This window comes from Lepus europaeus, chromosome X (assembly GCF_033115175.1).
Source record: "Lepus europaeus isolate LE1 chromosome X, mLepTim1.pri, whole genome shotgun sequence".
Classification (NCBI taxonomy): domain Eukaryota; kingdom Metazoa; phylum Chordata; class Mammalia; order Lagomorpha; family Leporidae; genus Lepus; species Lepus europaeus.
In genome coordinates this window covers 69,360,169-69,385,805 of record NC_084850.1, presented here as the reverse complement: position 1 = coordinate 69,385,805, position 25,637 = coordinate 69,360,169, and the positions used below count along the sequence as shown (strand labels likewise).

Genomic DNA, 25,637 nt, shown 5'->3' with positions numbered 1-25,637 from the left:
AATGCCAAAAAACAAACACAGAAACCGAAGAAACAAGAACAAGGAAGACATCATGATACTCCCAAATGAACATGACACTCCAAACATGATTATGAAGATGATGAGATAGAAGAAATGCAAGATACAGATTTTAAAAAATTTTATGATAAGAACATTTATCAAAAACAAATGCATGAGCTACAGAAATCCATACTGGACAGGACAGAAAATCTCTCTCATGAAAATGAAATCTTAAGGAGGATCAAAATGAAATGAGGAATCTAGTAGAATATGAAATTGAGATATTGAAGAGAAACCAAAATGAAATGAACTATTCAATAGAACAAATGAAAAATAAATTTGAGAGCCTTTAAAAAGAATCAGTGAGGTAGAAGAGAGAATATCGGGCTTTGAAGATAGAGCACAGGAAAGTATACAGTCAAACCAAAGAAAAGAAGAGGAAATTAGAAATCTAAAAAATAGTGTTGGGAATCTACAGGATACTATTTAAAAAACCAACATTCCGGTTCTAGGAGTTCCTGAAGGCATGGAGAGGGAGAAAGGATTAGAAGGCCTTTTTAGTGAGATACTAGCAGAAACTTCCCGGGTTTGGAAAAGGAAAGAGACATCCAAGTACAAGAAGCACATAGAACCCCCAATAAACATGACCAAAAGAGATCCTCACCACAACACATTGTAATCAAACTCACCACAGTGAAACATAAAGAAAAGATTCTAAAATGTGCAAGAGAGAAACATAAGATTACTCTTAGAGGATCTCCAATTAGACTCACAGCAGACTTCTCATCAGAAACCCTAAAGGCTAGGAGGGGATGGCGAGATATCACCCAAGTACTAAGAGAAAAAACTGCCAGCCCAGAATATTATATCCTGCAAAGCTCTCATTTGTGAATGAAGGTGAAATAAAGACCTTTCATAGCAAACAGAAATTGAAAGAATTTGTCACCACTCATCCAGCCTTGCAAAAGATGCTTAAAGATGTGGTACACACAGAAACACAGAAACAAGGCCATCAATATGAAAGAAGGTAAAGGAAGGAAACCTCCCAGTAAAAGATCACAGGAAGCTCAAAGCATATACTAGAAAATATCTTTGGGAAAATGGCAGGGCAAAATCACTACTTATCAATAGTCACATTAAATGTAAATGGCCTCAACTCACAGTTAAAAGATACAGAGTGGCTGAATGGATTAAAAAACAAAACCCATCTATTTGCTGCTACAAGAAACACATCTTTCCAACATAGGTGCGTGCAGACTGCAAGTGAAAGGTTGGAAAAAGATATACCATGCAAACATAGACAATAAAAGAGCTGATGTAGCCATCTTAATATCAGACAGATTAAACTTTAACATAAACACTAAGAGAGACAAAGATGGGCACTATATAATGATTAAGGGATCAATTCAACAGGAAGATCTAACTATGATAATCCTGTACGCACCTAATTACAGGGCACCAGTTTATTTAAAAGATATGTTAAGAACTTAGAGGGAGACTTTGACTCCAATACAATAGTACTAGGAGACTTCAATACTCCACATTCAGCAACAGACAGATCAACCAGACAGAAGATCAACAAGGAAACAGCAGATTTAATCGACACTATAGTCCAAATGGATCTAACAGATATCTACAGAACTTTCAATCCTGCATTTAAAGACTACACATTCATCTCAGCAGTACATGGAACCTACTCTAGGATTGACCACATACTAGGCCATAAAGCAAGTCTCAGCAAATTCAAAAGAATTAAAATCTTACCATGCATCTTCTCAGACCACAGCAGAATGAAGTTGGAAATTAGCAACTCAGGAAACCCTAGAGCATATGCAAACACATGGAGACTGAACAACATGCTCCTGAATGAACACTGGGTCATAGAAGAAATCAAAAGCTTTCTGAAGGTAAATGAGGATAACAACACAACATATCAAAACTTATGGGCAAAAGCAGTGTTAGGAGGATAGCTTATAGCAATAGGTGCCTACATCAAGAAATTGGAAAGGCACCAAATGAATGTGCTTTCAATGCATCTCAAGGATCTAGAAAAACTGCAGCAAACGAGACACAAAACTAGTAGGAGAAGAGAAATAATTAAAATCAGAGAAGAAATCAACAGGATTGAATAAAAAAATTACAAAAGATCAGCCAAATGAAGAGCTTTTTTTGAAATAATAAACAAAATTGACACCCCATTGGCCCAACTAACTAAAAAAGGAAAAGACCCAAATCAATAAAATCAGAGATGAAAAAGGAAATGTAACAACAGACACCACAGAAATAAAAAGAGTCATCAGAAATTACTACAAGGACTTGTACGCCAGCAAACAGGGAAATCTATCAGAAATGGATAGATTCCTGGACACATGCAACCTACCGAAATTGAACCAAGAAGACATAGAAAGCCTAAACAGACCCATAACATAGGCAGAAATTGAATCAGTAATAAAGGCCCTCCAAACAAAGAAAAGCCCAGGACCAGATGGATTCACTGCTGAATTCTACCAGACATTTAAAGAAGAACTAACTCCAATTCTTCTCAAACTATTCAGAACAATTGAAAAAGAGGGAATCCTCCCAAATTCTTTCTATGAAGCCAGCATCACCTTAATTCCTAAACCTGAAAAAGATGCAGCATTGAAAGAGAATTACAGACCAATTTCCCTGATGAACATAGACGCAAAAATCCTCAATAAAATTGAATGCAATAGAATGCAACAACACATCAGAAATATCATCCACGCAGACCAAGTGGGATTTACCCCCGGTATGCAGGGATGGTTCAACATTCGCAAATCAATCAGTGTGATACACCTCATTAACAAACTGCTGAAGAAAAACCATATGATCACCTTAATAGATGAAAGAAATCATTTGATAAAATATAACACGCTTTCATGATGAAAACACTAAGCAAATTGGGTGTATGAGGAATATTCCTCAATACAATCAAAGCAATTTGTGAAAAACCCATGGCCAGCAACCTTTTGAATGGGAAAAGATAGAAGCATTTCCACTGAGATGCCTACTCTCGCCATTGCTATTCAATATAGTACAGGAAGTTTTAGCCAGAGTCATTAGTTAATAGAAAGAAATCAAAAGGATACAAATAGGGAAGAAATGAAAGGGATACAAATTGGGAAGGAAGAAGTCACACTATCCCTCTTTGCAGATGATGATTCTTTATTTAGGGGATCCAAAGAACTCTACTAAGAAATTACTGGAACTCATAGAAGAGTTTGGCAAAGTAGCAGGATATAAAATCAATGCACAAAAATCAACAGCCTTTGTATACACAGGCAATGCCATGATGAGAAAGAACTTCTAAGATCAATTCAACTCACAATAGCTACAAGAACAATCAAATACCTTGGAATAAACTTAACCAAGGACGTTAAAGATCTCTATGATGAGAATTACAAACTCTTTAAAAAAGAAATAGAAGACGATACCAAAAAATGGGAAAAAAAAGTCTTCCATGCTCATGGATTGGAAGAATCAATATCATCAAAATGTCCATTCTCCCAAAAAGCAATTTATAGATTGAATGCGATACCAATCACGATACCAAAGACATTGTTCTCAGATCTGGAAAAAATGATGCTGAAATTTGTATGGAGGCATAGGAGACCTTGAATAGATAAAGCAATCTTATACAACAAAAACAAAGCTGGAGGCATCACAAAACCAGATTTCAGACATACTACAGGGCAGTTATAAGCAAAACAGCATAGTACTGGTACAGAAACAGATAGATAGACCAATGGAACAGAAGAGAAACACCAGGAATCAATCCAAACATCTACCACCAACTTACATTTGATCAAGGATCTAAAACCAGTTCCTGGAGTAAGGACAGTCTATTCAATAAATGGTGCTGGGAAAATTGGATCTCCACATGCAGAAGCATAAAGCAAGACCCCTACCTTACACCTTACACAAAAATCCACTCAACATAGATTAAAGATCTAAATCTATGACGAACACCATCAAATTATTAGAGAACATTGGAGAAACCCTGCAAGATATTGGCACCGGCAAACACTTCCTGGAAAAGACCCTGGAGGCGTAGGCAGTTAAAGCCAAAATTAACTATTGGGATTGCATCAAATTGAGAGGTTTCTGTACTTCAAAAGAAACAGTCAGGAAAGTGAAGAGGCAACTGACAGAATGGGAAAAAATATTTGCAAACTATGCTACAGATAAAGGATTAATAACCACAATCTACAAAGAGATCAAGAAACTCCACACCAACAAAACAAACAACCCACTTAAGAGATGGGCCAAGGACCTCAATAGACATTTTTCAAAAGAGGAAATCCAAATGGCCAACAGGCACATGAAAAAATGTTCAGGATCACTAGCAATCAGGGAAATGCAAATCAAAACCAAAATGAGGTTTCACCTCACCCTGGTTAGAATGGCTCACATACAGAAATCTACCAACAAGATGCTGGCGAGGATGTGGGGAAAAAGGGACACTAACCCACTGTTGGTGGAAATCCAAACTGGTAAAGCCACTATGGAAGTTAGTCTGGAGATTTCTCAGAAACCTGAACATAACCCTACCATACAACCCAGCCATCCCACTCCTTGGAATTTACCCAAAGGAAATTAATTTGGCAAATAAAAAAGCCATCTGCACATTAATGTTTATTGCAGCTCAATTCACAATAGCTAAGACCTGGAACCAACCCAAATGCCCATCAACACTAGACTGGATAAAGAAATTATGGGACATGTACTCTATAGAATACTATACAGCAGTCAAAAACAGTGAAATTCGGTCATTTGCAATGAAATGGAGGAATCTGCAAAACATCATGCTGAGTAAAATAAGCCAGTCCCAAAGGGACAAATATCATATGTTCTCCCTGATCAGAGACAACTAACAGAGCACCAAAAATGAAACCTGTTGAAGTGAAATGGACACTATGAGAAACAGTGACTTGATCAGCCCTTGTCCTGACTGTTGATGAACAACTTAATACTTTATCCCTTTTATTATTTTTTTGTTCTACTTAATACTATTGGTTGAACTCTGTAATTAACACACAATTATTCTTAGGTGTTGAAATTTAAGTGAAAAGTGATCTCTGTTAAATATCAGAATTGGAATGAGAGAGAGAGGAGATGTACAATTTGGGACATGCTCAAACTGACTTGCCCCAAATGATAGAGTTAGAAATGTGCCAGGGGATTCCAATTCAACCCCATCAAGGTGGCATGTACCAATGCCATCTCACTAGTCCAAGTGATCAATTTCAGTTCACGATTGATCATAATGATAGGTCTAAGAGTCAAAGGGATCACATAAACAAGATTAGTGTCTGCTAATACTAACTGATAGAATCAAAAAGGAGAGAACGATCCAGCATGTGAAATGGGATACACAGCAGACTCATAGAATGGTAGATGTCCTAAACAACACTCTGGCCTCAGAATCAGCCTTAAGGCATTCAGATCTGGCTGAAGAGCCCATGAGAGCATTTTAGGCATGGAAAGTCAAGACACTCTGGCAAACCAAAAAGAGGACTTAAATGAAAGATCTCTGCAAGTGAGATCCCAGTGGAAAGAATGGGCCATCAAACAAGGAGATACCTTTCTCTGAAGGGAGGAGAGAACTTCCACTTTGACGATGACCTTGTCTAACTAAGATTGGAGTTGGCAAACTCAAAAGGTTTCCACAGCCTTGGCAACTCATGACAAGAACCTAGGGAGATTATTGATTCCATAAACAAGAGTGTCAATTTGTTAAGTCAACAACAGGAGTCACTGTGCACTTACTCCTCATGTAGGATCTCTGTCCTTAATGTGTTGTTCAATGTGAATTAATGCTATAACTGGTACTCAAACAGTATTTTACACTTTGTGTTTCTGTATGGGTGCAAACTGTTGAAATCTTTACTTAATATATACTAAATTGATCTTCTGTATATAAAGATAATTGAAAATGAATCTTGATGCGAATGGAATGGGAAAGGGAGCGGAGTTGGGAGGGTTTTGGGTGGGAGGGAAGTTATGGGGGGGAAGCCATTGTAATCCATAAGCTGCACTTTGGAAATTTATATTTATTAAATAAAAGTTAAAAAAAAAATAAAAGATCACAAGAAGTTCAAAGTAAAAAAAAAGGGGGGGGCGGACCCCTGGGAGTCAAAACTATGATACACAGAAATCAAAAGGAATTCATTCCTCTTGTTTACGAGGAGTTAGGACAAATCTGTGCCTGGTTTCTCTGATCTCCATCTGTGCCTTACATGGGGGAACAGCTGATCTCAGAGTTATGTGTGCTCTTTGAAGAACGCAAATCTCTTTCTTCCGCAAGCCCAGCATTCACAGACTCACCACCATTTTCTGCCTTGTAATTATGAGGACTATCTCACAGACTTTATCTCTGTTTATTTCATTCTGTTCCTAAAGAAATCCAGAAATTCCAAGTCTTGACTGCTCCTGACAAATTCCATACATCCCTCTTTTTATTACATTTCCCACCCTTTCCTACTGACAGTCTCCCACAGTGCTTACCAAAACTTACAGTCAACTAGCAGAAAAGTTATTCGGATCTGACTAAAAAGTCCATGAGAGTATTTTAGGCATTGAAAGCCAAGGCACTCTGGAAAAAAAATTACCTAAGTGAAATATCTTTGTGAATGAGATCCCAGCAGAAAGAAGGGGCCATCAATGAAGGAGGTACCTGAAGGGAGGAGAGAACTTCCACTTTGACTATGACCTTGTCTAAATAAGATCGGAGTTGGGAAACTGAAGAGGCTTCCATAGCCTTGGCAACGCATGACAAGAGCTTCAGGTGTCAATTGTTAAATTAACTTTGCACTTAATCCCCATGTAGTATCTCTGTCCTTAATGTGTTGTACTATGTGAATTAATGCTATAACTAGTACTCAAACAGCATTTTACACTTTATGATTCTGTGTGGGTGCAAACTGTTGAAATCTTTACTTAATATATACTAAATTGATCTTCTGTATATAAAGATAATTGAAAATGAATTGATGTGAATGAGATGGGAGAGGGAGTGGGAGATGGGATGGTTGCGAGTGGGAGGGAGGATATGGGGGAAAAAAGCCGCTATAATCCAAAAGTTGTACTTTGGAAATTTATATTTATTAAATAAAAGTTAAAAAAAGAAGCATAACCAAACAAAAGGGATTATATCAAACTAAGAAGCTGCACAACAAAGGAAGCAATCAGCAGATTGTAATGACAACCAAAATAATAAGTGAAAATATTTGAAAACTACTCATCAAAGTATTAATAACTACAATATTGAAGAAACTAAAAAAAAATCTCAACAACAAAAAACAACCAATCTAGATAAGAAATGGGCAAAGAATTTAAGTAGATATTTCTTGAAGACATTCAAATCGTCAACAAATACATGAAAATATGTTCAATATCACTAGCCATCTGGGAAATGCAAATCTAAACAACAAGAAGGTATCACCTTACCTCTATTAGAATGCTGTTATCAAAAAGTCAAAAAACAGATTCCAGCCCAGATGTAGAATAAAAGGAAACACTTAGATAATGTTGGTGGGAATGTAAATTAGTATAGCTATTATGGAGAACAGTATGGAGGTCCTCAAAAAAACTAAAAACAGATCTACCTTATTAGCCAGCTATTCCCCCTCTGGATATATACCAATAAAAGTGCAATCAGTGTATGAAAAAAATATGCACATTCCCATGTTCATTGCAGCACTATTAAAAATAGCCAAGATGTGGAGTCAACTAGATATCTATCAATGAATCAATGGATGTGGTATATTATTCAGCCATAAAAAATTCTGAAATTTTCAGCAAAATGGATAGACTAGATATCATTATGCTGAATAAAATAAGTCAGACACATAAAACCAAATAATACCTATTTTCTCTCGAATAAGGAAGCTTTAAGAAGTTGATCTGATGGGGAAGGCATTGTGATGCAGTGGGTCACACCACCATCTACAATGCCAGCATTCCATATAGTGCCAGTTCAAGTCCCAGCTGCTCTGCTTTCTATCCAGGTCCCTGCTAATGCACCTGGGAAGGTAGTGGAGGATGGCCCCAGTGCTTGGGCCCCTGCAACCCATATGGGAATCTTGGATGGAGTTCCTGGCTCCTGACTTTGGCTTGGTCCAGTCCTGGCTATTGTGGGTGTTTGGGGAGTGAACCAGTGGATCTAAGATCTTTGTCTACGTGTAACTGCCTTTCAAGTGAATAAATTATAGAAAAAAAAAACAAGAAAAATTTTATCTGAATTTAGACTAGTGATTAGTAGAGGGGGGTGTGAAGAAGGAGAAAGAGGGAGGTTAGATAACGGGTGTGAAAACACAGTGAGTTAAAAGTAACATGGGTAAGTTGTAGTGTTTCAAAACACAATGGGATAACTACTTCACATTAATATTTTATATACTGTATAGGGAACTAGAAGAAAGGAGCATGTAGGCTCTAAACATAAAGAAATGATAAGGAAAGAGAAAGGCTAATTTTTATGCTATATATGTGTTGAAATAGTTCACTGTGCTTTACACCAGTGTATAAAAATGCTTTCAATCATCTTTTAAAGAAACTAAACTAATATTTTCCAGATCTCACTATTGTTATAAAGAAGGCAGAGATAGGAGCCAGTGTTGTGGTACAGTGTGTTAGTGACATCTGAGTGCCTGTTTGAGTCCCAGCTGCTCCACTTCCCATCCAGCTTCCTGCTAATGTGTCTTGTAAAGCAGTGGAGGATTACCCAAGTGCTTGGGCCCCTACATCTGCGTGGCAGGCCCAGATGGAGTTCCTGGCTCCTGCCTTGAGCCTGGCTCAGACCTAGCTGTTGAGGCCTTTTGGAGAGCGAGCCAGCAGATGGAAAGTCTCTCTCCCCCTCTCTCTGTAACTATGCCTTTCAAATAAATAAGTAATAAATCTTATTTAAAAAAAAGATGGAAAAGGTAAAATGTTGTAGAATAATATTGCATTTTCAGTCACAAAAATTGCCTTAGTCTTGATAGAAAACTTAATCGCTTTTTAAAGGCAAAACATTGATTGGATTGTCGAGCATTCATAGTAAAATATTAATTCTATTTTATCAATTTCTGCAAACTTCACATATCTAGTTGTCTTTATTTAAAAATATTTATTTTTTATTTGAGAGGCAGAGTTACAGAGAGAGAGGGAGAGACAGGGGGAGAGACACAGAGAGAGATCTTCCATCCACCGGTTCATTCCCCAAATGGCTGCAACAGCCAGAGATAGGTCAGGCATAAGCCAGGATCCAGGAGCTTCATCCGGGGCTCCCATGTGGGTGCAGGGGCCCAAGCACTTGGGCTATTTGTCGCTGCTTTTCCCAAGGACATTAGCAGTGAGCTGGATCAGAAGTGGAGCAGGTGGGATATGAACTGGTGCTCTTATAGATGGCAGTGTGTCAGATGACAGCTTTGCCTGGTATGCCACAACGCTGGCCCCTCTGTGTTATCCTTTTTTTTAAAGACTTATTTACTTATTTGAAAGGCAGAGTTACAGAGAGAGAGAAAAATCTTTCATCTGCTAGTTCACTCTCCAAATGGTTGCAAGAGCCAGGGCCGGGCCAGTCTGAAGCCAGGAGCCTGGAACTCTATCCAGGTTTCCTACATGGGTGGCAGGGGCCCAAGCACTTGAGCCATCCTCCACTGCACTCCCAGGTACATTAACAAGGAGCTAGATTGAAAGTGGAACAAAAATGTCCTACATGAAGGATCTCTGTGAGTGAGACCCCAGTGGAAAGAAGGGGCCATCAAAGAAGGATGTACTTTTCTCTGAAGGGAGGAGAGAACTTCCACTTTGCTTATGGCCCTGTCTAAATACTGATGGAGTTTGTGGACTCAAAAGGCTTCCACAGCCTTGGCAGCTCATGGCAAGAGCCTGATCTCTGATGTCATAAATAAGAGTGTTAATTGTTAAATCAACAACAGGAGGCACTGTGCACTTACTCCCCATGTAGGACCTCTGTCCTTAATGAGTTATACTATGAGAATTAACTGTAAAATTTGTTTTCAAACAGTACTTTATACTGTGTGTGTGTGTGTATGGGTGGGTGGGTGCAAATTGTCAAAATCTTTACTTAGTATAGAGTTGATCTTCTGTATATAAAATTAATTAAAAATGAATCTTAATGAAGAATCGGATGGGAGAGGGAGTAGGAGATGGGACAGGTGTGGTGATGAGAGGGCAGGTATGGTGGAAAGAACCACTATATTCTTAAAGCCGTACCTATGAACATTGTATTCATTAAATAAAAACTTTCTTTAAAAAAAGAAAAAAAAGAAAGTGGAACATCCAAGATTTGAACCAGCACCCATATGGGTGGTTTAACCCACAGCACCACAATGTCAGCCCCTATCTGACTGTCATAAAAATGCATTTCATGAGTTAAAATGACATGGCAGGACTTCAATTATGTAACTATTCCTAAATATGTGACTAATCATTTATAGGGTAGATCTGATGTAAGTATAAAATGACATTGCATATTGAAAATACTGCAGTGGGTGACAGCATTGTGGCACATAATTAAGCCTCTGCCTGTGATGCCAGCATCCCATATGAGTGCCAGTTTGAATCCCAATTGCTCCACTTCTGATCCAACACCCTGCTATTGTGCCTGAGAAAGCAGCTGAAGATGGCTCAAGTGCATGGTCCCCATCAGTGGAGTTCGAGGCTCCAGGCTCCTGGCTTCAGCCTGTTGCAGGGACTTGGGGAGTGAACCAATAGATGGAAGATCTCTCTCTCTTTTTCTCTCTATCTCTCTCTTCTTTTTTTCTCTCTGTAACTCTTTCAAAAAAAACCAACAAATCTTTTAAAAATTCAGAAAAGTCACTGTGGTTTGGAGAGTCTCACATTTTACACAGTGCTATTTGTGGTGGGGTGCTTAATAATATTTAATGATTTGAAGATGATATTAACAATGTGTAATGAGAAATTAGCTAAGTTATGATAGCATTTTCAGATATATAGACTATTTTAATTAATTAGATATTGTTTTCAATCTAAGAAGAATGATTTCCTGGATTTAGTAAATGGATAATTTAAAACATGGTTCATCATCCTTTCCTATTTTCAATTTACTCTATTTGAAATTATAATAAAGCCTGTAATTTGGTAAGCTTTGAATTATCACTGACAAATATAGAAAATGTGATTGTTAATCAAAATATTCTTTGTGGCACTGGTGTTGTGGCAAAGCAGGTTAAGCCACCACTTGTAATGTCTGCTTACCATATGGGAGTGCCAGTTCAATTCCTGGCTGCTCTGCTTCCAATCTAGCTCACTGCTAACATACATGGGAAGGCAGTATAAGTTGGCCCAAGTACTTGGACCCCTGCCATCCACATGGAAGACCCAGATGGAGTTCCAGGTTCCTGGCTTTGACCTGGCCCATACCCAGCAATTGTAGGCATTTGGGAAGTGAACTAAGACACGAATGATCTCTGTTTCTCTGTCACTTCCTCTCTATAACCCTGCTTTTCAAATAAATAAATTGTAAAAAAAATTCTTCCTGATTTTCATTGAGCATATTTACATATATATTGTTCCTATTATATGATTTAATCTTTTTTATTCTCTTGAATTCATACCATTATTTATGTCTATGCATTTCAAAATATGCCCATTACCTGGATCTCTAACAAATGTAAGTTCGTCCACCCTGATTTAGTTGGTGTGTATTTTCAACAAGTGTAGGTAATTTAAACATGTTACATCCTGTGGAAGTGGCTGACCCATGTAAGCTTGGCTGTAAAGGCAGATAAATTGTTTTAAAGTATTTATGGACAGAACAACAACCAAAAATAACCAACAAAGGCAATGGTGAATTCTTCTCACTGGTCTAAACTATGCAGCCAATTTCCTGCCAAAGATTCATGGAATATATTGGGGTTTCTAATTGTTCAACCTTGAAAGCTGCAAGCTACTTTATTCTAAATGTAATAGTGGGGTACAAATGAGGTGAAGAAGAAGTAATAAATATGTAGTTTTATCTTCAGCCACTCAAATGCAATCATTAAGTCAATTAGAAAAGATTATTGTTGACAATTCAAGAATGAACTCAAGATCTTCTTATTACTTCCTGGTTCTGTAGATGTGTGAACTAACTGAATAAAATATACTGATGAATATGCATGAAAGGTCTTATTTAATTTGGTGGAAAGTTGATCTGAACTTTAGCTTACAAGAAGTCATTACTTGTCAAAGTCAACATTTTAAATGTACATTCAGAACACAGTGCATGTCCACACCTTCCTAAACAATTTAACTCTAATTGAAAAGTTTCCTGGTTCTCTATTATCCTGTTAACCTTCAATCCACTTTGCCTTTTTTATTCCCCAGACTTTGGGAAATAATCTGAAAGAGAAGAGTACAGATTATGAGAAACATAGTAGTTTTCTTGTGACTTCTCCAGTCAAGGAAAGTTTAGGAAATGGAAAAATTATGGAAAAAAAAGTTTCCACATAAGAAGTATTCAGATAGATCCAACAAGGAATACAGCAGGAACTTAAGACATAGAAAGACTAAGATGGAGAGGGAGTAACATTGATTGAACATAGCCTAAATGATAGGCATTGTATTTGGCTTTCCTCATTAATTTTATCCACAATTAGAGCTTTAATAGAATTAGGTCAAAAAAAGATAATGAGATAAGATAAGAAGTTCAACTCAGAGGTTTGAAAAATAAGTTGGGGGGAGGAGGGCAGAAGTAATCAGGTGAGCAAAAATAAGTGAATACTTAGAAAAGGAAAGGTGACTCCTTGCTTGATTCTCTAATTCTTAGAATTTATCTACAAGATGATTGGTCACTTCAAAGGAAAAACAGGCATACAAAGCCATTATTTAGCCTTTCAGAGACACCAATAATACTCACAGTAGGACATTCACCCAGAGTACTTTGACTTTCTTTTTCGACATATGCCATATATTATTAAAAAAAATCCTTAATACTGTAATTTAAGTCTAAAATTTAATTGTTTTGACTTCAAGTAGAAAGTTTCTGATCACTGTTCTTTATTCATCAATCCTTTATCTTAATCTTTTTCAGTGTTTCACTGCCTTAATGTTATTAAGATGCTTCCATATCAGAAACATGTGGAATTATGTGAGGTTGGAGTTTTTTAATCTCAGTGTAGGTCTTACTTCCTTAAAATAGAAATATCAAAATTAGGCATACTCTAGAATTTAATAAATCATAACAAAAGATGCTTTTGTGATATCTTATTTGTGATTTCTTTCATTTAAAGCAATAAAATCATTGCTACTGCTTCTGATACTTTTGGCCTAATATGACACCTAGATTCCTTTTGTTCACTAGTCAGAGCTGCTCCTAAAGTGCAGTGAATTCAACAAATCTCCACAAGGCTTTTTTTCGGAAGATTTGTGCTACTGTGAACAGATCAGATGGGATTTTCACAATATGTATGTGTATAAGTATACACACACACACACACACAGTCACATGGCTCAACTCCTTGTCCTCTTATCCATTTTCTCACCCTCTTTCAGGGATTTCCTTTCCCCTTTGATATATGGTATTTGTTTTAACTTGATTTTACCTGGAATCAAATGATGGGGAGGAGAGTTAGAGAGCACTCCTGCTGTAACTGCCCGGGTGTTATTGCCCCAGGCCTGGCCTGTTCTTTACTGATATATAACCTGTCATCAACCATACTATAGTTGTGCAATTTGATCTTTTGATAACACTTCATTTTATTGTTTCTGACTACTTCCTTAATCTCTCAAGGCTGTTTTTGTTTCTCCAAGGCATTTTTCTCTTTGATAGCTTCAGTAAACTTAGTTTATTTGACAAATGAGTTTTAGTGTTTACCTGGCCTCGATCAAGTTGAGGAGGACTCAGTTCAGTATCAAAAGCATATGCAGAATTATGCTGAGGTCGAAGTCCGAAGGAACTCGGCTGTTCTCTAGCACTTTAAAGACACACACACACACACATAAGCATACAAATACAGTTAGAATAGAGCATTTGCTTAATTGGCTATAAATCACATTTTGATAAACTCTTTTTTGAACAATACAGAGTATCCTCATTTTAAGACTGTACCCAGAGAAAAGCAATAATAATGGCTACTATGTTGAATGATTTCCATGTTCAAGATACTTTACTTAAAATTATCTGACTTTATTCAACATTTTATTATAAAAGCACTCAAACATGTACCAAAATTGAAAGAACTTTACAGTGAATGCCCATGTCTCTACTACCACAATTCTACTATTAACACTTTACTATACTTGCTTTAATTAATTCATCTTTTTGGATACAATTGAAATTGGTGACATAGTATAGTTTACCAACAAAATTACATTATCTTATTTGAATATTTAGAAAATCTTGTAGGTAAGTGTGAGTATTTTAAACTCCATTTTGTAGATGAAAAAACTGAGGCTGAAAGATTTTAAGGAAATTCCCTAAAGTTACACAGTAAGTGATTTTAGGAGCCAGAGATTTGAGTCCCACTCTGTCTGGCTCCATGGCTAATAAGTTTTTACTATACTAAGCAATCTTCAAATTCCCAGAGCATATTCAGTGTCGCTTTATCATACACAATTCAGAGAATGGCAGAAAGTTGAAAAGAGCTCAAACTAAACCAGATTTTAACTGGAAGAAAATAAGACACTTCACTCCTTTTCAGAAAGCCTAAAAATAGTGGTTAGAAACATTGCACTACTACTGTCCTGACTTATAATCATATTTTCTGCTTACCTTTGATTCTTAATGCAATTTTCCACTAATTAATTCATTTTAATCCCACAACAATGAGAGAATGGGCTATGTATTACTCCCTCTCTATTTATAAAGGAGAAAACAGGGGCTAAGTGATACACTAGCAAAAAAATTGTAATATAAATATAAAGTACTAGAAAACTTTGGAGTAGGAAAGCTAGGGAGAATATTTGAAAAGTGACTTGTTAGCCGGCGCCGCGGCTCACTAGGCTAATCCTCCGCCTTGCGGCACCGGCACACCGGGTTCTAGTCCCGGTCAGGGCACCGATCCTGTCCCGGTTGCCCCTCTTCCAGGCCAGCTCTCTGCTGTGGCCAGGGAGTGCAGTGGAGGATGGCCCAAGTCCTTGGGCTCTGCACCCCATGGGAGACCAGGAGAAGCGCCTGGCTCCTGCCATCGGATCAGCGCGGTGCGCCGGCCGCAGCGCGCCTACCCCGGCGCCCACTGGAGGGTGAACCAACGGCAAAAGGAAGACCTTTCTCTCTGTCTCTCTCTCACCGTCCACTCTGCCTGTCAAAAATAAAAAAAAGTGACTTGTTTATAGGTATAATTTCCAATCATAATGATTTTTTAACATCTCTATGGTTTTTGAATCTGTGTCAAGTGGTGATATGAAATTCTCCACATTAATTTCAATTTATAAAAATAAGGTTGATCAACTCTTTATACACACACACACATATCACATGGTATTCTAAAGAATACAGAATTACAGTACAAAAATGGATTCAAATTTTTAAATGACAAAACTATTGGAGACTTTATATCACTCCTTCCAGAGACAACTATACAAAGCTGTTCAATTTGTTGATTTTATTAAAATGTCTAGATCTGCTCTTCAGAATATGAGGTTCACAGTACCAGCTACCACTATTTTCAAGTAATATTTTTCAACTATACTCATAATGCATAAAGAGTAACAGTATAATAGATACTAATTCAATTAACTGATATAAAACTGATATTGTTTTACTCTACCGGTATTTATCCCTTATAACTCTATCATTCAGGGGCAGTAAAAATATAAATTGTACAGTTAGTTTGCTTTTAAATGAAGAAATAAAAGAAATACAATAGAGATTTACAACTTTCAAAACACTGTTTTATCTCATTAGATTCTATTAGCATAAGATGAAAGTTAAGAGTTTAGAGTTTAGGTCTGATATCTAGACTGCCTGGATAGAGATTTAGCCCTATATTTAATCTCTTTGTGCTTATCAATATCTTAGAGGGTTATTGTAAGGATTAAATGAGCTGATAGATATGAAACATCTATAATTCAACCTGATACACTTAATAAAACCCCAATAAATGATTGCTGCTTTCAGAATCATTCTTTTCATCTCTGTGAAGTGGGTACTGCTTATTGTAACCATCTCTATTTTGTATATAAGGAAATTATAGCACAGTGAAGTAAAGAAACTCTCAAAACATGTGTCTGTTGGCCATTTGGATTTCCTCTTTCGAAAAATGTCTATTGAGGTCCCTGGCCCATCTCTTAAGTGGGTTGTTTGTTTTGTTGTTGTGGATTTTCTTGATTTCTTTGTAGATTCTGGTTATCAATCCTTTATCTGTAGTATAGTTTGCAATTATTTTTTCCCATTCTGTTGGTTGCCTCTTCACTTTCCTGACTGTTTCTTTTGAAGTACAGAAACTTCTCAATTTGATGTAATCCCAATTGTTAATTTTGGTTTTGACTGCCTGTGCTGCTGGAGTATTTTCCAAGAAGTCTTTGCCTGTGCCTATATCTTGCAGGGTTTCTCCAATGCTCTCTAATAATTTGATGGTTTCGGGTCGTAGATTTAAGTCTTTAATCCATGTTGAGTGAATTTTTGTGTAAGGTGATAGGTATGAGTCTTGCTTCAAGCTTCTGCACGTGGAAATCCAATTTTCCCAGCACCATTTATTGAATAGACTGTCCTTATTCCAGGGATTAGATTTGGATCTTTGGTCAAATATAAGTTGGCTGTAGATGTTTGGATTGATTTCTGGTGTTTCTATTCTGTTCCATTGGTCTATCCATCTGTTTCTGTACCAGTACCATGCTGTTTTGATAACAACTGCCCTGTAGTATGTCCTGAAATCTGGGATTGTGATGCCTCCGGCTTTGTTTTTGTTGTACAAGATTGCTTTGGCTATTCGAGGTCTTCTGTGTCTCCATATGAATTTCAGCATCATTTTTTCCAGATCTGAGAAGAAGGTCTTCGGTATATTGATTTGTATTGCATTGAATGTATAAATTGCTTTTGGGAGAAGAGACATTTTGATGATATTGATTCTTCCAATCCATGAGCATGGAAGATTTCTCCATTTTTTGGTATCCTTTTCTATTTCTTTCTGTAAGGTTTTGTAGTTTTCATCATAGAGATCTTTAACGTCTTTGGTTAAGTTTATTCCAAGGTATTTGATTGTTTTTGTAGCTATTGTGAATGGGATTGATCTTAGAAGTTCTTCCTCAGCTGTGGCATTGCCTGTGTATACAAAGGCTGTTGATTTTTGTGCATTGATTTTATATCCTGATACTTTGCCAAACTCTTTGATGAGTTCCAGCAGTCTCTTAGTAGAGTTCTTTGGATCCCCTAAATAAAGAATCATATCATCTGCAAAGAGGGATAGTTTGAGCTCTTCCTTCCCAATTTGTATCCCTTTAATTTCTTTTTCTTGCCTAATACCTCTGGCCAAAACTTCCAGAACTATATTGAATAGCAGTGGTGAGAGTGGGCATCCCTGTCTGGTACCAGATCTCAGCGGAAATGCTTCCAACTTTTCCCCATTTAATAGGATGTTGGTCGTGGGTTTTTCATATATTGCTTTGATTGTATTGAGGAATGTTCCTTTCCATACCCAGCTTACTTAGAGTTTTCATCATGAAAGCATGTTATATTTTATCAAATGCTTTCTCTGCGACTATTGAGAGAATCATATGGTTTTTCTTCTTCAGTCTGTTAATGTAGTGTATTACGTTGATTGTTTTGCGAATGTTGAACCATCCCTGCATACCAGGGATAAATCCCACTTGGTCTGGGTGGATGATCTTTCTGATGTGTTGTTTCATTCTATTGGCCAGAATTTTATTGAGTATTTTTGCATCTATGTTCATCAGGGATATTGGTCTGTAATTCTCTTTCAATGTTGCATCTTTTTCTGGCTTAGGAATTAAGGTGATGGTGGCTTCAAAACAAAGTCACATTGCAGTCAAGTCTATTGGATTCCTCTTTCCATTTCTCCAACACAGTTGCTGGGATTATATTAGAGGGTAAGTAAATGGCACTGGCAGAGTAGCACCCCATCTTCTCTCCACACACTATTAGGACAGTACATGTGGTACACACAAATATTTCCTTGATCAGAAGGAAAGCACTGAAGCAGGACAATTATTGTCTGAAATATACTTAGCTTTTTATCTGGGAAAGGGGTTTTCCAGTTTTCAGTCTATCCAAATCCTGAGCAAAATATGTCTGGTATGGCAGTGTTACCTTGACTTTTCAAATTTAATTACAATTTAGTGATGAATATGAAAGAGAACATACCAGCTAAATGCAAGATAAATTAGATTCATTATTTCTTAATTCGCTTGCTGATCTCACAAGAGATTTCCACCATTCTCAGTGGTATTTAGAAATTTCTTACCTATGATCATCTATATTCTTCTTTGACTTCTTTTTACAGTAGTAGATAGTCTGAATTGTTACACCAACTATTAAAGCCAGCCCTATTCCAGGCAATACTGCCACTAAAATCAGATCCAGAGTATTCCAGAGTTGATCACATTTGGCCCCCATATACCAATAATTTCCCAACAGACCTCTGAAATTTGGACATCTGGAGAAAGATAATAGAAAAAGAAATAAGTTCACAAATTAGGAAAACACAAATTGTCTCCCCTGAATGAATCAAACATATCATCATACTCAACCATGAGGTTTCTCTTCAAGGCCTTCAAGAGATTTACACTGCCCCATTTTCCCATTGAGCTGAAACTTTAAAGCCTACTAGTTTGTACACATTGAGTCAGCATGCAGAAGGCCGTCAGGATTTCTCAACCATTAGCTAATGAAGATGTAGCACTTAGAAATGAAAAGAGGCTCACCCAGAATGACTGTCTCAAGATTGTCCTTAAAACATCTGCATTGTACCTGACATTCATACCTATACTCACTTTGACCGCCTTAGTTCTATTGGTGCTATGAAAAGTGTTCAAAGAAGCCTAGGCCACTAATTCTGTAACTGGAGGATGGGCGTTCCCTCCCACTTGCTCCTACAATAATGAACACAGATTAACAGACCGATCCTGCCACTCTACAGCAAATGCCAGAAGAAACATGAGAAGGTGAGAAGAGAGTACTTGCCAGCAAGATCTGCCTGCCCCCATCTTTTCCATGACTACAGATTTTCCTCCTTTATTTTATACAAATAGATGACTCATATATGGACTTCCAGTGTTTCTGTAGAGCCGTGAGACTCTGCCAAATAACATGAATGTGATTCTCTTGTGCATAGACTGAAAACCAGTATGGCATATGCCCACAGAGAACTGTTTGTGGATTTGTGGAGAGGGAGAATGACTTCTCCCAATCCCCAATGCGAGTGACTAATGGCGAGGTTTGTTCATGTAGTGTCTTTAGAGATTGCTTCAATGTCTCCTGCAGAATTGCTTTAAGATAATCCAGTTGAACAGTAAATGTCAGATTCTAAGTCAACTCTTCCTGGTTTATGTTGTTCCAATATAAAAAGGAGCACAGTCAGGGCTGACGTGGAGGGATTGATTAGATGATTACTGTAATATTTATATCCCTGATGGTCAAAGGTTCTCTAAGAAAATGCATCTACCAGCTTCAAAGAAGTAGTAATCTACTCAGTAGGACTGTCTTTTAGTAAGTAAACACTGTCATTCATTTAAGGAGGCCAAAGCCTATTTTTCAAATATATATTATCCATTCTCACAAATTTCTTCTTGGAAAAAGACTTCTATAAGAATATATTTCTTGTTTAGTCTAGGAATTAATCAAAAAGGAAATGCCCATTATATAATAATGTTTAATTCATTCAAGAACATTTATTGAATACCAACTATATACCAAGTATTATTCCAGCCATTTGCGAAACACCAGTGTCTAAAACAAATATCCTTGTCCTCAAGTAGCTTACAACAAATGAGATAGTGATAGACAACAAAAATAAACATAATGAGTAAATTATCTAAAATGCTTATTTTTAGAAATTTTTAAATTTAGTTTATTTATTTGAAAGGCAGAGAGACAGAGAGAAATTGACAGAGCTCTCATCCACTGGTTCATTTCTCAAATGCCAACAATAGCTGGGGTTGGGCCAAGCTGAAGACAGGAGCCAGGAATTCAATCTGGATCTTCTACATGAGTAGCAGAGACCCAGCTATTTTTGCTGAAACCAAAGGGAAAAAAAGAAGAAGGAAGGAAGGAAGGGGATTGAGGTAGGGAGAAAGCGAGGGAAGGAAGTATGAGTATCTTCATAGAATTGTACCTATGAAATACATGTAATCTGTTCTCTTTACATCAACAGAAAAACATTTAAAAGGAGAAAATATGTTGTAGGGAACAAAGGTTGAAGCTGGGACAAAATTAGAAAGCTTTCAGGATCTAGGGAAGGGATGATGGTAGCTTGAACCAGAATGATAGCAGGAGAGTAGAAATGATAAGTGACTGATTTCTGTTTATCTTTTATAAGACAGAATCCACAGGATTTTCTGATGAACACAAAGTGGGTATGCAAGAGAAAAAAGACCTAAAGATGAGTTGAGGTTTTTTGGTGAAAGCAAATGGAACAATAGAGATGCAGTGAAGATTGTAGGTAGAACACATTTATAGTGACTGTGGTCAGAACTCAGGTGTTCGGCCCGCACTGTGGCGCAGCAGGTTAACGCCCTGGCCTGAAGTTCCCGCATCCCATATGGGCGCCAGTTCTAGTCCCTGCTGCTCCTCTTCCAATCTAGCTCTCTGCTATGGCCTGGTATAGCAGTAAAAGATGGCCCAAGTCCTTGGGCCCCTACACCCACGTGGGAGACCTGGAAGAAGCTCCCGGCTTTGGATCGCGCAGCTCCAGCCGTTGCGGCCATCTAGGGAGTGACCAGCTATGGAAGACCTAGCTCTCTCTGTCTCTACCTCTCTCTGTAACTCTGTCTTTCAAATAAATAAAATAAATCTTTAAAAAAAAGAATTCAGGTGTTCAGTTTTATATTTGGTGGCTTTGAAATGGGTATCAGATATCTTAGTGGAGATAGTGAGGAAGCATCCACATCTCTAAGTTTGTAGGCATGAATGTTCCCAGATTGGAAAATAATCAGGGATGACTATATTTTCATTCAAATATAACAATGGCAACAACAACAAAGCCAGGCAATGAGGCTGTTATCTTTCTTAATTCTTTTCTGACATATTATTTCAATCACCCATAATTTCATAAAATGCTTGGAGTCTGAATCAAAAGGGAAGTTTTCTGTTCATTTTCCTATCTATGATCAAAATTCCATATCATTAAGAAGTGACCAATGGGAATAGTCTTAGGATGTCACATCGCCTATGCAGCATCCCAGCTGAGAACACATAACCAGAATCTCATCACAAGGAGGCAAAAGACAAACAAGAAAACAATCATCAAACAAAGGGGGAGAAGCATCATATTATTTCTATGAGCACCAAAAAATCAGAACTACTTGGAGATGCATTTACACAAAATACATGCAAGATATGTTTTTAAAAAACTACAAAACACTGATGATGAGAGAAGAAAATAAATATATGAACTTGAATTGTGTTCATAGCATTAGCAACAGACAAAAAAATCAATGATATTTAAAACCAGGAGACTGGATAAATCACCAAGGGAGGAGGTATAAAGAGGATGAAGGACTAAGCCCTGGGACACCCTAACTTGGTGAGAAGAGGAAAAAAATCTAACAGAAGAAATTGAGAAGTACAAAGAAAGGCAAATGGAAAAAAAAACTAGGAGAGAGGGAATGTTCTGGAAAAGTGAAAATTCGAGTAAAGAGTGGTCAGTTGTATTAAATACTGCCAATGAGATGAGTAAGAAAAAGACTCAACATAGGGGCTGGCGTCATGGCGCAATGCCTGACAAATAGAATGTGTTCTGTAAGGGTTTATTGAATGAATGGATCATTGGGTGTGGTTGCTCAACAGTGCAAGATGTTAGAATATTGAAAAGGATGAAAAGTGATTTTAAAAATCACTGGATTGAGCTTTTTAGGTGGTGTTGGTGGTAGCCTTCAAACATTCTGTGGTGACAGAGAAAATAGTAGGAAGGGAAATTGTCCAGAGAGTGGTATGCCAACTATTTGCATTTCTCCAAATAAAAAATTCCTTCAAACCTCAGTGCCTTTTCCTGTACTGGTCCTTTTGCCTACACCTAATTATGCTACTATCAGTTTTCAAAATGCAGGTGGAGTAACATGTACTTGGAAAAATCTTTCTTTATTGTGCTCCCACTTAGCCTCTCTCTCATACATGCATTCTTTCTTATTTATATAGCATATTTTTCCCTAAGACTTTCATTTTTAATCTGCCCACCCTCATAAAAAAAAGGAAAATATGCCTGATTTTTAAAGGAAATTATCTGACTCAAAGAACATACTCTGATAAAAAGATAAATTTTCAAGTAAATAGTGGGAGTCACAGTGCATTTAAAATTAATTCTTTATTTACAAGATCCTTCATACATAACATGTCTGGATTATGGCTATCATATAAATTAAGGCATACCTGAAACTCTTCTTCTTTAGAACAATAAAACAGTTTATTTATGAATATAAGTAACTTGTTTTTAAAAATTTATCTGATGAAAGGTAATCTCATAAAGTTAAGATAAATAACCTAATTTTTAAATTTTAGCATATTGTTTTTAAAACAGTAAATTAAAATATTTTAATAAGAACATGACTGTGCCATTTGCATAGAAACTATTTCTGACCAAACTATTATTTTAAGTCAAGTATTGCATCATCAGATATAGCAAAAAATAGAAAAAAATAAATTATTACTTATAGCATATTGTGTTTACCCTGCTTTTATAGCATATATAATCACTTACTTGCAATAAGGCTTTCCATCTTTGCATGCACAAGCAATATTCTCTGGACAGAAATCTGTTATAATCCCTGGACAATCATCAAAGTCAGTCACAGATGTACAGTTGGCTGTAAAGACAAAATTCAAAATCCCTCAACAACATAGGACAAATGTTTCAAACTTGCATAATACACATGTGAGAAGTTCTGCATGTTAGAAAAACTTTTATTTTATTCTTAAAATTATTTTTATGATTTTTATTTTTAATTAGTTTTTAACAGAGTCCATATAGTTCGCGGATACAATCCTAAGAATATCAAATATTAGGGGGAGTTCAGTGTGCTTTATTGATTGTAACAAATATATCATACTAATATAAGATGTTAATAATAGGGGAGCTCTTTGTTCTACTTCATGATTTCTGTTTTAAAAATTTAAAACTTTGGAAATAAAAAGTTAAAAAAAAAGCTTAAAAATACCGAAATTAAAATAACTTTCTGGTAATTTGGGAGTGTTCAAATATATTATCAAGCTCTAGGCTTCAAAATGCAAGATGAACATCAAACCACGGTTTTTTTTGCCCATGATTTTGTACCTGATGATTTTCACAGCATGGATTTGAAAAGCCAATACACGGCATGATAGCTCAAAGGATATCTAACATTTAAGTAAAGTTCTTTGAGACTAAATTTGGGTATCATGTTCTGGCTAAAGAGAAAACAATGACCCAAAGATAGAGTCAACATACATACTGGTTTGCCAGGAGAGTTTTAGTTTATCCCTGTTGTCCCAGAATAATTATTAATAAACCCTTCATTGCCAATGCACCCTTATTTAGACAGACAGATTAAGCAGGCATCCTATTAATTAGCCACTGCAGGTAGCAAGCACCACTGCTCAAAATCTTAATTCTTTTTGCCTCAAGGCTACTGTGGAGTCTCTGTCAAGGTGGCTGCAGGATCCGGTACTCGATCTGAACTGAGGAAAATTTTTCTGAAGTCTGAGATTTTGACAGTCTGAGTAGGACAGTTTCTTATGAGTCACGGGATCTATAAACATGCACAGAAAGTATAATTCCAAGAAAGACTAAATTATTTTGACCTTCCACCAGCCTAAACACAAAGAAGCGATTCCATAGAGTAGGATTTCACATTGTCTGAATCCTAGGCCTCTGAGTCTGTTTTGGGTTGTTGGTGGCAGGCAAGAAGGGAAATGTCTCTGATAAGATCAGAACTATAAAATCTAAAAGGAAGCCGCTTGCCTTTTGTAGAGCTTATTTTTTCCTAATGTAAAAATGTGACATACTGATTTTGCCACATGCCACATGTAATTGTTAAAAGGGGTGAGAGGGCCACATCAGAAAACATAATGGAGTTTTTTTAAAAAACATAGTACAGTAGTTTAAATGGTTCACTCTCAATTGGAATATGGAAACAGCTTCAGATGACCAGAATGTTCCACTAAGCATCTGACTACCCAATGTTAACAAAAATGTCTCACCAGAATTAGTGGGTCACATAGTGCTGCTCAGAGAAATTCAAGTCACATCTGTTTTCAACAGGCAATGTTTGGAAAAAGAACTACACTTCTTGGCTTGGAAAAGATTTTAGGCCATGTTTTATAGAGTCATGATTATATCATATATTTCTTTAACTATCTCTTTCCTTTTACAGAGATTCAGATGGTTTTCATTATGTCAAGTAATGTCATGTTTGTACTAAACACACTGTAGGTTGAAATTTTTCTGAAAAATAAAGTACAATCTATATATTCTGAGAAAGAAAGTGTTAAATATAAGTGGCTAAAGCAACCGCTAATACCAATACAAATAAAAATTTTAATTGCCAGCCCACAGATTTTTTTCATATTTCATGCTTGCTATAGAGATCACAGACAAATATAAGCTTCAAAAGGAAAAAAGTGTATATTTCTAAAAGTAAACACCTTAAAAATCAGATTCATTCAAGTTTGTGAATTTTTAGCGATATAAACTTTACTTGGAATATTGTGTAGTTCCTTAGCCTTAGACACTGCCACAGCATTAATTCCCTCTCTAATTAAAATCTAGTGAATTCTTTATATACTTAACCTATAGAAGTAAAGTAATTAGAATTTTTCTTACGTTGTACACAATGTACAGTCAGAAAACAGCAGGAGATGAACAGAATCTGAGTCAGTTTAATCACGCAATCCACCATCATGCGATGAAGAAAGAAATCTAAGCCGTTCTGATAACTTCGCTAAAAGACTACTGTAATTGACAGACAGTCAGCCGAGATTGTGGGTAGTTTATATAGAAAATAAGTGAGCATGGATTTTGGACTTTTTCCTCCAGCCTCTAAATTACTAATTAACTGTTCAGTTGTACACATGTTCATTCCCCTTATCTATACTAACTATATAGAGAACATACATGATTTATCTATGAGCTAAATATGGCTTGAGTTTAGTCACAGCTATGGGTTACTTCCAAGAACTATTTGTTAGTCTTTGTACTAAGTTTCATAACTTTTTATTATTTGACAATGAAAAGCCATTGCTTATAGAAGTGAAATTGATACTTGGAGATGCAATGACTTTGAACAACCCTTGTCTTAACTGTTGGGGAACAGTTCTTTTTTTTCCATCCTATTTATTGAACTCTTTACTTGTTAGTTTTATGTATATAAAGTTAATTTAAAATAGATCTTAGTAAAAAATAAGAATGAGAATAGGAAAGGGAGGAGGAAGAAGGGTGGGAGTGCAGGAGGGAGGGTAGGTACAGTGGAAAGACTCACTATGTTCCTAAAGTTGTATTTATGAAATGAATGAAGTTTGTATT

At 36.6% G+C, this 25,637-nt stretch overlaps 1 protein-coding gene across 1 annotated transcript in view; it reads right to left on the bottom strand.

Annotated features, from left to right (window-relative positions):
• LOC133752668 (uncharacterized) overlaps positions 1-25,014 on the bottom strand; it is an 86,363-nt gene extending 61,349 nt beyond the window's left edge. Inside the window, exons 1-4 of the mRNA XM_062183057.1 lie at positions 24,939-25,014; positions 22,839-22,944; positions 18,390-18,581; positions 13,844-13,937 (exon numbers count right to left, since the gene is read on the bottom strand). Coding sequence (XP_062039041.1) covers positions 13,844-13,937; positions 18,390-18,581; positions 22,839-22,944; positions 24,939-25,014 — 468 coding nt within the window. The remainder of the gene's footprint in view (positions 1-13,843; positions 13,938-18,389; positions 18,582-22,838; positions 22,945-24,938) is intronic.
• Between the last annotated feature and the right edge of the window lie 623 nt (positions 25,015-25,637).